Consider the following 12,890-nt stretch of genomic DNA (forward strand, 5'->3'; position numbering starts at 1 on the left):
GCAGGACGGGATCCCTGAGAGCTTGAGGATAAAAGGTGAGTTTACATTTTGTCATTAATCTCTTAAACCTCCTTTTCAGCCACACGGCCCAGAGGTCGTCCACTGTTGAAATTGAGACGGATCGGGGTTGGAGTTGTCTTCATGTGGAGGCTGCAGCCTGGTGGAAGAACAGGTGCCGTGTGTTCTGCTGGAATTCCGTCCTTTGTAAAAGCCTTGTATATTCTTGATTATCACGGAATGTAGGAATAAATGCTAAAAGAGCTTCTTGAACAAAAAGCCGGCACACTGAGAAACCCATTAGCAGCACTCTTTCCTCTCTCCTCTCCACCAGCCGGCTTGGTTCACCCACCAGCTCTTAGTGTTTGTTGTGTTTGTTAATCAGCTTGCGAGATATTAAAACCTGTTGGTTCAAAAAGCATGAAATTAGTCAGTTAGCTTTGGCATCAAACTTACACTGTGGCTTCTGGGTGGAAAAGATGCAGTTTGGTGGATAGTAAGAATAATACAGTATGAAGGTTTTAGGCACATATTTGAAAATTTTAATACACTACTTTGCATCGTGATAAATATTAACGTTATTAAAAGTTTAAATAAGGCTTCTTTGATATGCTGATACAAATATATGCTATTCTCCTCAGTTTCTGCTGTATCTGCTGCAGCCCTGCTTCATGAAATGTCGGTTTGTTAGGAATATGCATTGATTCTTAAAATGCAAATGTGCTTTGTGCATGAAAACTGAGATAAATATCATTTTCCACTACAACGAGAAGCAAGACAGTAAGGAGCATGCTTGTGGGCTTTGGATGATGTGTTGTCCTCCAATGCCAACAAGGACATTTAGGCTCCAGTTTTAACAAATACATGTTGTACTGTGAAGATTGAGTTAGTATTTTTGTTATTTTAGTGCACTTCACACACTGCATTTCAGTTAAGATGCTTTTGTCAGTAGTTACATGCACATCATACTAATTATTTATCTAATCCAAATATGGTGAAAATGAGAGTCACACTATGTTGACACTATTATCTTTTATTGCACAACATATCAACAACTTGGACCCAATGGACAATTATGATGCAATAGAGGAAAAAAACAACTTTATAATAATAGCTACATTGCCAACATAGCTGAGTCCGCTGCTGTCTGGCAAAATGTCTTCATTGGAATGAGTGAATTCTAAGACAAAATATATTAAGGTAGCATCAGACGCACAAGGACTTAATTAATAGGATTCTGGGATTCTCTGAATGCACATGACGTGTTCTGCAATTGGAGTATGAGGAGCATGTGAAGGCACTTTATTTTGTAATTGGATTTAGCAAATGGATTACTAGGTCTGTTATTCAAAGTAAGAAAACTTTTAATGTTGTTTTTAGGCTTTAATGTGTGTGTAAATATACTAACTGTTTCAACCATTTCCTTGTTGTGCGACTTTGTGGTCATGATGCTCCACAACTCATCTCTGATCCCAGAGTCCCCTTTGGGCAGAGGCTGCGATACACAAGAATTAAATAAACATGAACTCACATCAAATTGATAAACGTGCTGAATTTCCATTATCGTAACTGCAAATTACAGGTGGTGGCTGGGGAAGAGGAGGAAATGAAGTTGCTAGGAAGCGGGCAGAGGTTGTATCAGGCAAAGATGCAGGGCTAAGCTGCGGCGTACGCAGGAAGAATTACAGACAAATGTGTTTATGTGGTTCATAGTTGTTACTTTGATTGTAATTGTTTATGTCTAGTGGGTGTATGAAACATGACTTCATATTACTCCTGTAACTCATTGAAGCAGTACAGACAGCGAATCAAGACATGTGCATTTATCTACCAGTGAAATGATGCAACTTTTGTCCATGAGGCCAAAACACAACCATTGTAAATGTGAATATACTTCAACAGTAAATGTTGTCATCCACGCCATTATCTCCATCAAACTCCAGCGGCCAAGGTGCCACGGGGAATTGGGGATGCATTAATGGACCATGGCCCTCTTGCCGTTTGACAGATGCTTTTCATCTGTCCACCTGTCACCTTTCTAATGTCTTCTTTGTCTCCTTCTAAACAAGAGTCAATGTCAGGGGAAAGGTGGTCCCGTTCTCCAACATGTCTGCCACTAAGTGTTTGAAGGGGGCCGCTAAATGGTCGTCTCCCCATTTTTCTTCACCGGGGAAGGTCGAAGCAGTAATTGTAGAGGGTGCATTACCATAAAGGGCGGCCCCAGCTGTCTGCCGTGATTCACTTTAATGCGCTGTGTTCTGTAAGCCGAGCGGGGAGATCTCACTTTGGCCAGTTTTCAGCAAACTCATTTCCAGCCCGATAACGAGAAGGCAAGTGAACTGTAGAGATGATCATAAATAATTCAACCATCACCCCATTTATCGGAGGCTTCTCGTTACTACGCAACTGAGGTCAATTTGACATTAAAACTTCTATTTTACAAGACACTGTATGTCACCGGCTACATTTTGAACTGACGTCTGGCAACAAGAGACGAGACACATGTCAGCAGTGGTTTAATAGAACTCAGTCATCCAGTTTGAAGTTAAAAATGCAAAAACTGCCAAGCAAAACCTAGTGGAAAGGAAGTGATCCCGCTAATTAAATAAGGAAAAAGAATTCATCTTTAAAGTCCTGAAGAATCCATGTTCAGAGCAAAAAACCCCAGTGGCGTAATGATCCGTGCTCATACAAACTTCCCTGCATGTGTTCTGGTTGCGCTGTTTAAACTGATATATTGTTATATTTAGTATGGATGGCAAGACAAAAAATGTAATGATAGACTGCGGGAATCCTACACCCAAATTGAACTGAAACTGAATGTCAGCATGGCCTGAGAAGACAGACAAATGCCAGCCGTTTTCCAGGATGCACTGTAATTAGACTCCCCCAGCAAGCGTGAGCCACACACTGCGCTTGTTATGCAGGCTGCAGCACAACCCCAGGCTGTCACTGCAATACAATTTTCCACAATAAATTGACTGATTTAACCATGTGAAATACCTGATGGAACTTTTTAGGTAATCTTCCAATCCTCATCACATGTAAACTGTTGTGATGGGAGGACTGTTATGAAAAATGGCTCATGCTGGTCTGGTTCACCAGTTGGGAAACCTGACTGTTACAGACAGACAGACAGACAGGCAAGGCTCAGTATAGTGAATACTTTTAAATCCAGACATACATGAATTGCTGTTTGTTGTTTAATTTCATTTGCTATTTATATTTAGGATTTTACAAGTTAATGTTTGGCTTGGTTGCACTGATTCTTATTGGTTTCCAAGATTGCTGGCCATGCAGTGGTACAGGGTATATTTGAGATGATTTGTCACCCTGTTTCTGTGTCTCCCTGTTCCACTGACTAAAGCATCTATACGTCCTTCCACTCTCTATAACTGCGCGTGCTGTGCAGAGTCACTGGGGACCGCAGCCTTACTCAGTGTTCATTGGGGCGGGAAGCAGGGTAGGCCAGTCTATCACAGGACTAAAACACACACATATACACAAACCCACAGAGGCTCAGCGGTGAGCAATGTTACCATACAGCAGGAGCCTTCACCCATGTCAAGCTCCCACACCAACTTTCGTGGAGGGGGAATCTCTCTTGGAATTGCCTCTCCCGAGTTTCCTTCCTTTTTTTCCTTATACATTAAGGTTTTATCTGGAGTTTTTCCTCATCTTCCTAGAGACCTTTGGGCAGGGTCGGAGGATTTTCCTGATGTTGTAGGCATGTAAAGCCCTTTGAGAGATCCTATGTGATATAGGGCTATAGAAATAAAGTTGACTTCACTTGTCTTGACATGTCTGCGTTGGATCCCTGTGTGTGTGTTCCAGTTTCCATCCTTCTGTCCGAAGACATGCAGGTCAGGTATTTCTGCTCAAATATGGCTTCTTTTCTACACACAGGCCCTCAACTAACAGACTAAGTGACGCAATCAGTGTTATTAATGAGCTTTTATACTCTTATTCAAAGTCAGTCTTAACAATCAATCTAAAGAATGTAAATCTAACAATTTTCTGTAAAAGTGTTTAGTTAAAGTACAACACTTGGTTTGTAAACTAATTCAATTTCAAGCTAAACATGTATTTTCTAAATTAATTGATTGTTGCCCTGCCTCACCTGTTTGGATTTATTGCCCCTAATTGGTGCTGAGTGGGAAATAATAGTTTTTAAAAGACAGAGGCCAGTTAGTATAATAAAAACTCATAAGAAACTTGAATAAACCGGTATTGCAACTCCACAGAAAAATATATTTTTGCCTGGTTTCTTGGTTTTTCATAATTGTAGGGTGCTTTGAGAGACAAAGTGATTGGATATGTATGCTAATATCGCCACAGGAAAAACTGTCTTCATAGAAAGAATGTTGTATGAGTCTTGAATGACTAATAAAACATCCAACTCCCATTAGTGTAGTTCTGCCTTTCAGGTTTGAACTCTGCTCATGAGCAAACATCTTGCTTTGTTGCTTGGCGCCAGTGTTTATGTTCCCCTAATCTATGTTAGATCATATTCTTTCATATAGTGACATAATTTATTAATTTGTATGCATAGCAGCAGCCTCATCCCCCATCCAGAACAAGAGTTGAAGTAGATTTGAATAATTCAAAAGGGTTGCAAACACCAGGCCCTAAATTGTATATTAATTCTAAAATTACACACCACCCCCTGGGCCCGGGATGCATTTTTAAAAACTCATCACAGCTGTACAGCGGAGAGGAGTGATGAGCGCAGTGTAACAAAGCACCTTCCTCCGACTGAATCATTGCAAGACTCCCTGTTGCTCTTTCAGTCTTTCTGCTATTTATTTTGTTATAGATTTATTATAGTAAGTCATATAGTTAATCAAGCTTTAGTTGATTTGCAGTATTTTTTTTACAAGGAGAGATGTAATTCTTGAAAAGAGACTGAATAAAATAGAAGCATGGTGTAGCATCTGGTTATGATGCTCTCCACTGACTACTAGATGCCCTGGAGGACCTGCAGGATTTACTTTGAATTCCACCAGGACATTCTGGCTAACTGTACATGCCACTTGTGCTCCGTGACCCACTAAGCCATGAGGGGACAGGTAGGTATGGCCTGAATACTGTATAATACAACTTTGTCAGCTTCCCAGGGGAGAAAAACAGCTCTACCTTTCATGGTCACGCTGCACATCAAAGAGCATCAGGGTGCCCCACTGCCTTCTCTCTGTGGGTCAGTCATTTGCTCCACATATCTACTTTTTCTGTGGTGCTTTAGTTGTGGCCATTATGTTTTCACAGCCATGTCAAAAAGACGAGGCCAATAACAAAAGACAGTAAATATAATTGTATGGATCCAATTCTCAGCTTATCGTCTACTCAACATGTAAGGGCCTTTGCTCATTGGATGAAGCTCAAAACAGCAATTGGGGGTTGGATGGGGGTTTTGTGATTATTAATTGTGATGTGTTTATTTAAACTTTGATTAATATTCTAATTGTAGATTATGTAAAATGCATACTCCAGATATTCCCCCTGAACCGAAAGGAGACATTTCTATCAGTCTTTATGCAAGTTGTTTGAAAGTTTGAAATTCCTCCACCAATTATGAATGAGAGACAGAGTAGCTGGAGTTATTTAATATTTAATTTAAGGCTGCAATCACTTCATCAGCTCTGATGTAGAAAATGCACTGTTATCGCCCAAAAAAAAGGAAAGCCTCCTTATTTCCAAGCCACTTGCGCTATGATTTCCATTTATTCCAGCATTCTACAGATTCTGAATTCTAATTGGGTAAATCAGAGGGTTAAAGCATTGCTCTCTGGCACCTGGCTTTGAGAGGTTATTCATGCTCATAAATATTGATTGGACAGTCATACGCCAAAGGAGTAACGTTTATGTTTTGAATTGAGTGGCACACCACTTATAATACTGCCTTTAGATTGTTTAATTAACTTGCAAAGAGAATTTAAGTACTTATTTAAAAATGACACACAGAGAGCAATAAATGATAGGTGTCACAGTGATCATCTGCGCTGCCAACGGAAGCATAACGTGCCGCACACTTAGCAAGATCAACAGTATCACCATCAACACCCATCTTCAGGGTACAAATGACTCCCCGGGTGTTGATACCCATTATTTTTGGCAAACCATATCCAGAATATGTGGAATTAAATGGAGTGAGACAAATGTAATTGAGATTCATCAATAATTCTAGGTGATCTGCATGAACCCGTGGCACTTACAGCAGATAATGATGAAGGCTTGGCAATAGAAGTGCTTCTTTTTTTTTTTCACCTGAAGGTCGACACAGTTATAACAGGAAGAACATTATGTTGAAGGACAGTTCTTGCTCTCGGTAAAGATCAGCTTTAATCATCCCTTTTATTTGAACACAAAAAGGCTCCACGCATCTTATATACACCAAAATACCAATATTTGTTTTATTTCATTCTTGTTTGATTAGATTACTTTCCTGCATAATATCCAGATTGCAATTTATTATGTGTCTATTATTTATCTTGAATCGTTGCGTTACAGAGGCAAAGGACTTCTTCTCTCTTCTGCACTCAGATTCCAGGTTATTCTTCAAAGCTTTTTTTTCGCTGCACCGTCTCCATGTAAAGGATTATAAAACAATGTGTTGACTGACAGCACACTCTTGTCTTGTTTTACGTCTTGTTCTCAGCGGGGGGTTAGCCCACTAACCCCCCACTGGGGCAGCTGGGAAAAATAAACGAGTCAGATTTTCGCTTTCTTCTTTTTCTTTCTTCATCTAGAATTGTTCTTGGCTTTTCATGTGTTTCGTCACAGCTAAGAAAGTCATTTTGACACGTGTTCTTGTCAGACAGGAGCAACGTGTGCTTTAATCTCCTCGCAATGCCGATCATGTCCTATTTTTTGGTTGACACTTTCTTATGCCCTTTCAAAAAGCCCCTTTCGAGTTTAAATGGAATAACCTTGCAAAATTCTACACGACGCCTTGATCTCGATCTGTTTCACTATTCAACTTGAGCAGAGACAGACCAGTTTCATTCTAAAGTGCAATATCCATTATTACGTTTGTATGGGTGGGGGATATAAGAAAGTCCGGCTCCTCGCATCTGTAAGCTGCATGCAATAATATAACATTTTTCTTGTTATCTGGTACATTATTAGAAGCCTTGCAGAGAAAAAATCACATTGTCTGATGTGTCTGAAATCTGTTTGCTGATTGATTATCACTTATTTTCAAATATTATCTGAAATGTATTATCAGACATTATATATACTGTATTTATATCTGTATATAGAGCGATATATAGAGCTTACTTTTTTCAATGTTTCAGTGCCATTTCTTTCTCCAATATTCACTGCAGCAACTGTTTTGTTGTCAAACAAAATGCCACATAAAGCACTTAATCCCAGTGTATACATTTTGGGTAAAAATGCAGAATGCTTTGATTATTATCTAATGATTGAATACTTTTTCCCTCCATCCCATCACAATGGTTCTAACCTTAACGCTACATCCCAAAATGTTACAGTAAGCTCTCCTTAATCGGGCAGCTGCAGCAGGCTTGAGCTTCAACATAGTGGCAGTACAGTTGCTGGCAGAGGTGTAGGAGGGTACATAAAATAATAATAAATCTTTTCCCTCTGACCACAGTCCAAACAATATAAACAATATCTTGAATTATAGAATTACAATTACACATTCACATATTGCAATAATCACTACAAAAGAGAGAGCAAAGCACAAGACATCAGATGTGCTGGATTAGAAACTAAAAGGCTTGTTGCTGTTCACCAAATGGCCAGTCAGCTCACTGTAATGTGGATTAGTAATGGGGGTAGCATGAGGTGCTTACAATTAGTCAGCAGTCGCTGATAAATGGGGTTGTTGGATAAACGCTCTCAGTGCTGCATCTCGATGTGGACAGAATGAAAGAGGAGCCGGGCCCACGTTCAGTCATTAGACCAGGGAATGAAATGGGACGGAAAGTTGCCAAGAGGCTGCCAGGTGCTCTCATATCCGCTTTCTCTCTCCCTCTCTCTCTCACACACACACACAAGGTGGAAGTAGCAGATTTATTTTTACTGTTTTACTCTTATTACCTTTGCTCCTCTTTTCCTCTTCTTCCTGTAATCTCTCTGTATCCATTAAAGAAATTGAATACACCAAATGCTCAATTTTATTGATGATAGCAAACTTAGCACCTATTGCCAAAAAGCTGTCCAACCACAGTATGACTGGATTGCAACTGCTTGCTGAGTTAAGTAACAACTTTGCTGCAGGTTTGTGAATAAGATGATTAATATCAATCAAATGCAGCTTCAAACTTCTAAGATATGTCCGTAAAATATCATGCAGACAAATTAGGACTTGTAATCTTATTCTATGCATAAATTGAAAATTCGAAAATGTGGGAAGAAACCTTTATGTTCAATATAAAGGACATTTGTCTGCCTTCCTGCTATTGAGGAATGGGAATGTGGAGTTTCAATGCCTCCCTAATTGCTAGTTGATAACAGCTGCTCTGAATGCCATTTTTAGAACACTTAAAGTAGTAATGTTCTGTATCTTTTTCAAAATTTTTATACTTATAACTCTTTATAAACACATCACAAAAACCACAGCAAAGCTCAACATTGTTGTAGACACCTTCACCAGTAGATTCCATGTGTTGAATCACAAAAATTAAAATCATCAGCTGTTTGAGAGTTCATTGCACACTCGGCTCGGTCATAGCTCACATTGTTCTCTGCATCTAGTGTACTTTCAGGACATTACAAGCCTTAAAATGACGGTGAGTGTGCAAATTGATTTCATATTTTGGTGGTCTTATGGCTGAGAGAAGGTTAATATTCCATGTCAAAGTTTAAATGTCCTTCTGCTGTTGTGGAGCTGTTGTGCCTGGTCAGCTTCTGGAGGACTGTGTGATGCTAAACGCTACTTAGCTTGCTCGGCTAGGTAGCTAACTAGGTTGTTGTTGTGAAATATTATGTTCAAACACTTTTATGGCTGTTGTTTGGAAGTTGGTGTGTGTGTGTGTGTGTGTGTGTGTGTGTGTGTGTGTGTGTGTGTGTGTGTGTGTGTGTGTGTGTGTGTGTGTGTGTGTTATGGTTTGTGTAAAAAGAGATGGTTCTTTACAGGTTTCTTTACAACAGAACCACAGCAGATATAATCTTGAAACCCTGTGTTTGTAGCATGGTTCTACACATTTTGAGCTCATTTGCTCATTTTCCGCTAATTTCGTTTGTCATGGCAAAAAAAAAAAGAAGTGTAATTTATTGAGGGATATGGGGTTTGGGGTGACAGTGGAATGGGCAGGGCTCAACAAATGGTAATTGGAAAATTAAGCAGTGTAGGCCTTGGCATTGTTAATGAAGGTAGCTTATCTGTGGAGCTCCCTGACAGGATAAATAACATGAATAATCAAACAAAATTAAAGATATCAGAGTAAAAACTAAAAGCTATTTGGTTTTATATTTCCTATTGAGGGATATAGCCTATTCTTTTCCTGTGTATGTGCGTGTACTTCAACATAATTTTCTGTATTCTTAATGAAGAAGTGTGTGCATGCAGCAAATTAGCTTTTATCTGTGTATATAATTAAGTTATGTGTATATGAATTTATTTGGTCTATGTAACATTCTTGTGTCTTTTCTCATGGCTATTTGAACAAAAGCTTAACAAGAACAGGAGCTGAAAACCAACACAAGTTATAATCTTTATATGCAAAGCAGCAGCTGCATTCGTCTGAGATTAACTGGACTAATAGTGCGATGCTTTGGTTTTGTTTTTTGCACTTTCCCTATTCTAATGGGTCTTAAATAAATGTAGTAATAATTTTTTACAATATTTCAGCTAAGTTGAGTAACAATTGTGATATTTAGCTGTTTGCAGCTGTAAAGAAGACGGTGCTGTCTCTCAAACAATTACTTGTGCAAGATAGGTCGAGCTGAACTCAATTGAAATGACTAATGTGAATATCTCAGTGGAGAGAGCAGCCATGGTGGAATGGTGGCAAAGTTTCCTCATGCAACAGTGTTCAAATTTGTACCTACAAGATGTCCGTTGTACCGAGCTGAAGTGCCTTCTGATGAATGTTTTAGACAACATGTTGTGAATAAATAGACATGATTTGATGTGTGTTGTGTTGCATTTTGCAAACATCTGGCATCGTCTATTCATGTGCTGTCAGTTTTGTTTGGAGAACTGCAACAAGATGGATATTCAGCAGAAAACGTGACCCTGTCTCACATACTGAATGTCTGAATTCCCCTTTTTTGCACAAGGTATATTTTCATCTCGCACTTTTCTATCCATTAACACTGTAATGAGAAAGGCGTATTTTGCTGTAGAAGCACAGTGGCTGTGACCTTTCATACCTTTCTTTAGATGTTGTTCCCATTCCTGAGTTAAAGACAAGACTACATCTATGTTGATATGTCTAAATGCAGAGACAAACCTTTGACACTTGTATTTTGTTTTCATAACTGTTAAACAAAGACAGTGATTGATGCTGGCAAGGTTTCAGAGTTTCAAGATGGAGAACTTAAGAGTTCATCACAAAAGGGCTGGCACAAGTGCATCCTCTGTTCCAGTCAATTACAGACTAGGCTGAATAAATAGAACATCACAAAGAGTAAAAGAAAAACACTTCTAAAGGAATTATAGAAAAGCAAGCTTGAATCCAACTATGCAAACAGAATACACCACAAAACTGCCTCTAATGTATAATATATGCCACCTGTGCTGAATGATTCCCTGAAGACCTTGGAACTACCTTTTTTGTTTTATTTGGCAGCACCAACACTGCACTGCAACTCAATGCTATTGAGGCTTCGCTTGTACAGAGCACTTAGGGGAAGGACTCTAGAAGGAAGTGAGGTGGAAGGAAACTCATCAATGTTTTAAATCTAGTGACTTACTCAGCTCCAAATGATTCAGAAAGCTCTTACGCCTCAAATAGCTTCTCATAAAAGGTTCACGCGTTGTTTGTGCCACCAGGAGTCCAAGTGTTGTCACAGTCGTGTATGGTGGGTGATCAAGGAAAAGTGCACTTCATAGGTGATAACGCAGCTCTGTAACCTTGGTGTTTCAGCTGATTAAAGCGAAAATCCATACAAACATGGAGAAACAGCCAAGAATCTGCAAAAACTGTTTAAGCACACCACCGGAGAACAATTTAACCAAACAGGGATCTTTGTGAGCTTGTCTCACTTGAACTTGTTGTTTGCTTCTACTTTTTTGAGTGTAAAAAATTATGCACATTTACAGATGCATTGTGTGAACTTTGGTGTACATAGATAAAAATGATACTGATAAATACTACATGCAACACAACTGCAACATGTGAATATCTATTGTATTGTTGCAGAAACACTTGGAGGCGACTAGAGTTCCGAATATGTCCCTTGGTTACAGGTTTGATACCTCGACAAAATGCCCTTAAGCAAAATTGAGACACTACATGTTCACTCATTACAATGGTACAAACTGAGGAAAATATAGACTGGAACTACAGCTATACTGAAAATAAATCTGACTGCAGGCTATTACACTTTTCCCTCCATCAAATACGTCAAAAATAATTTACCGGTATCAATAAATTGGTGACATTTTGTCGCGAGCCGCAGAGCCGCTGTTCGTGAGACACAGCTAATGGTCACTGTTTAATTCAGTCGGCGGGAGAAAACCTTCTTGTTAAAACCCAGGTGATGACAGATCCAATGACGTCAAACCCTCAGCCATGAATACATTAAACTCTTTCCTTTGCATGACAACAGGTTGGCTAAAAATACACAAGAGTCGCTGCTGCCACTGTGGATGCACTCATGTACACAAACGCTTACATTCTGAAAACCATTGTGTTCTACAGAGTCGGATGTACCTGCTGAATATCTGCCAAGGCTCTCAAGGAACTTAATCGAGTGTCTGCGGTCGCGAGAGAATGTGACATTGTTTACGCGCTGTGTGAAGTTTTACCATTCTTTTTGTAGTTGTGTATTCTTATTTGCATCCCCTTGTTCTCGCTCATAGGCCTTGTGGGCCAGCTTAACTTTGTGCGCGAAGTAGTGTTAGAGCCTCTGACTGTTGTTTACCACACTCTACTTTTTTCCCCTCAGGACTCTGAGCTGCTGTAATGGAAAACATCACATTGATACCAGATGAACATTCTTACTTATAAATAGGAAATTCACTAAAGGGTGTTGGAAAGAGATGTACGTATATGCAGACATCGGGCGTATTGCTTAAGTGGATGTGAGCATTTTGTTTCGGCGGTTCCACTGATGTTTGGAAGCCTCATTATACTGCTTGACGTTTTTGTCAGAGTTGTCTTTCGCTGGGGTTGCGACGCTTTGATCTGCAGTGCCAATCCGACCGTGTCCGCCATGTCCAAGTACGAGTGTTCTCTTTCTGCCAATGTTCAACTCATTATGCATTCATCGAGGGGCGATGCCCTTTAGACGAAGCACATGTTCGGACCTCATTGTTTGCCACACTGTCTGAGGAAAGATTATCATTGTTCCAGCAGCATCAGGCCGGTACTTTGTTGTGTTTTTGTAATGTCTGGGTGGTTTGGCATGACCGATTCCCAATGCTTTGGCAATCATCGGCGTTGTCTTAGAATCTATTTTTCTTTAACAAGACAATATTTGACACCAAGTCAAAGTCTGCTTTGGTGCTGTCCATACAAGCCCCTGGTTTTTGCTCCCTATATGTACATCATCACGTCCCATACCGTATTGAATTACATTACTGTCTTGTATCGGTTCATCTTATATAATAGGCAGCAGAGATGATGTCTGTCCTCACTAGTGATCTATGCTTGTAGTCCGGGTTGAGTCACTGCTTGGTTCTTGTTTGAAATTGTCATTATGACCCACACGTACTTGCTGAGCATAGTACATCCATATTTTTGTCCTCCCTCTGGAAA

At 39.7% G+C, this 12,890-nt stretch overlaps 1 protein-coding gene across 1 annotated transcript in view; it reads left to right on the top strand.

Annotated features, from left to right (window-relative positions):
- Positions 1–12,890, top strand: part of LOC142999633 (follistatin-related protein 5-like) — a 107,788-nt gene that overhangs the window by 28,597 nt on the left and 66,301 nt on the right. The window contains exon 3 of the mRNA XM_076149256.1: positions 5–35. Coding sequence (XP_076005371.1) covers positions 5–35 — 31 coding nt within the window. The remainder of the gene's footprint in view (positions 1–4; positions 36–12,890) is intronic.

Source organism: Genypterus blacodes, unplaced genomic scaffold, assembly GCF_046128005.1.
Source record: "Genypterus blacodes isolate CSIRO-AG114 ecotype Tasmania unplaced genomic scaffold, CSIRO-AGI_Gbla_v1 ptg000044l_1, whole genome shotgun sequence".
Taxonomy (NCBI): domain Eukaryota; kingdom Metazoa; phylum Chordata; class Actinopteri; order Ophidiiformes; family Ophidiidae; genus Genypterus; species Genypterus blacodes.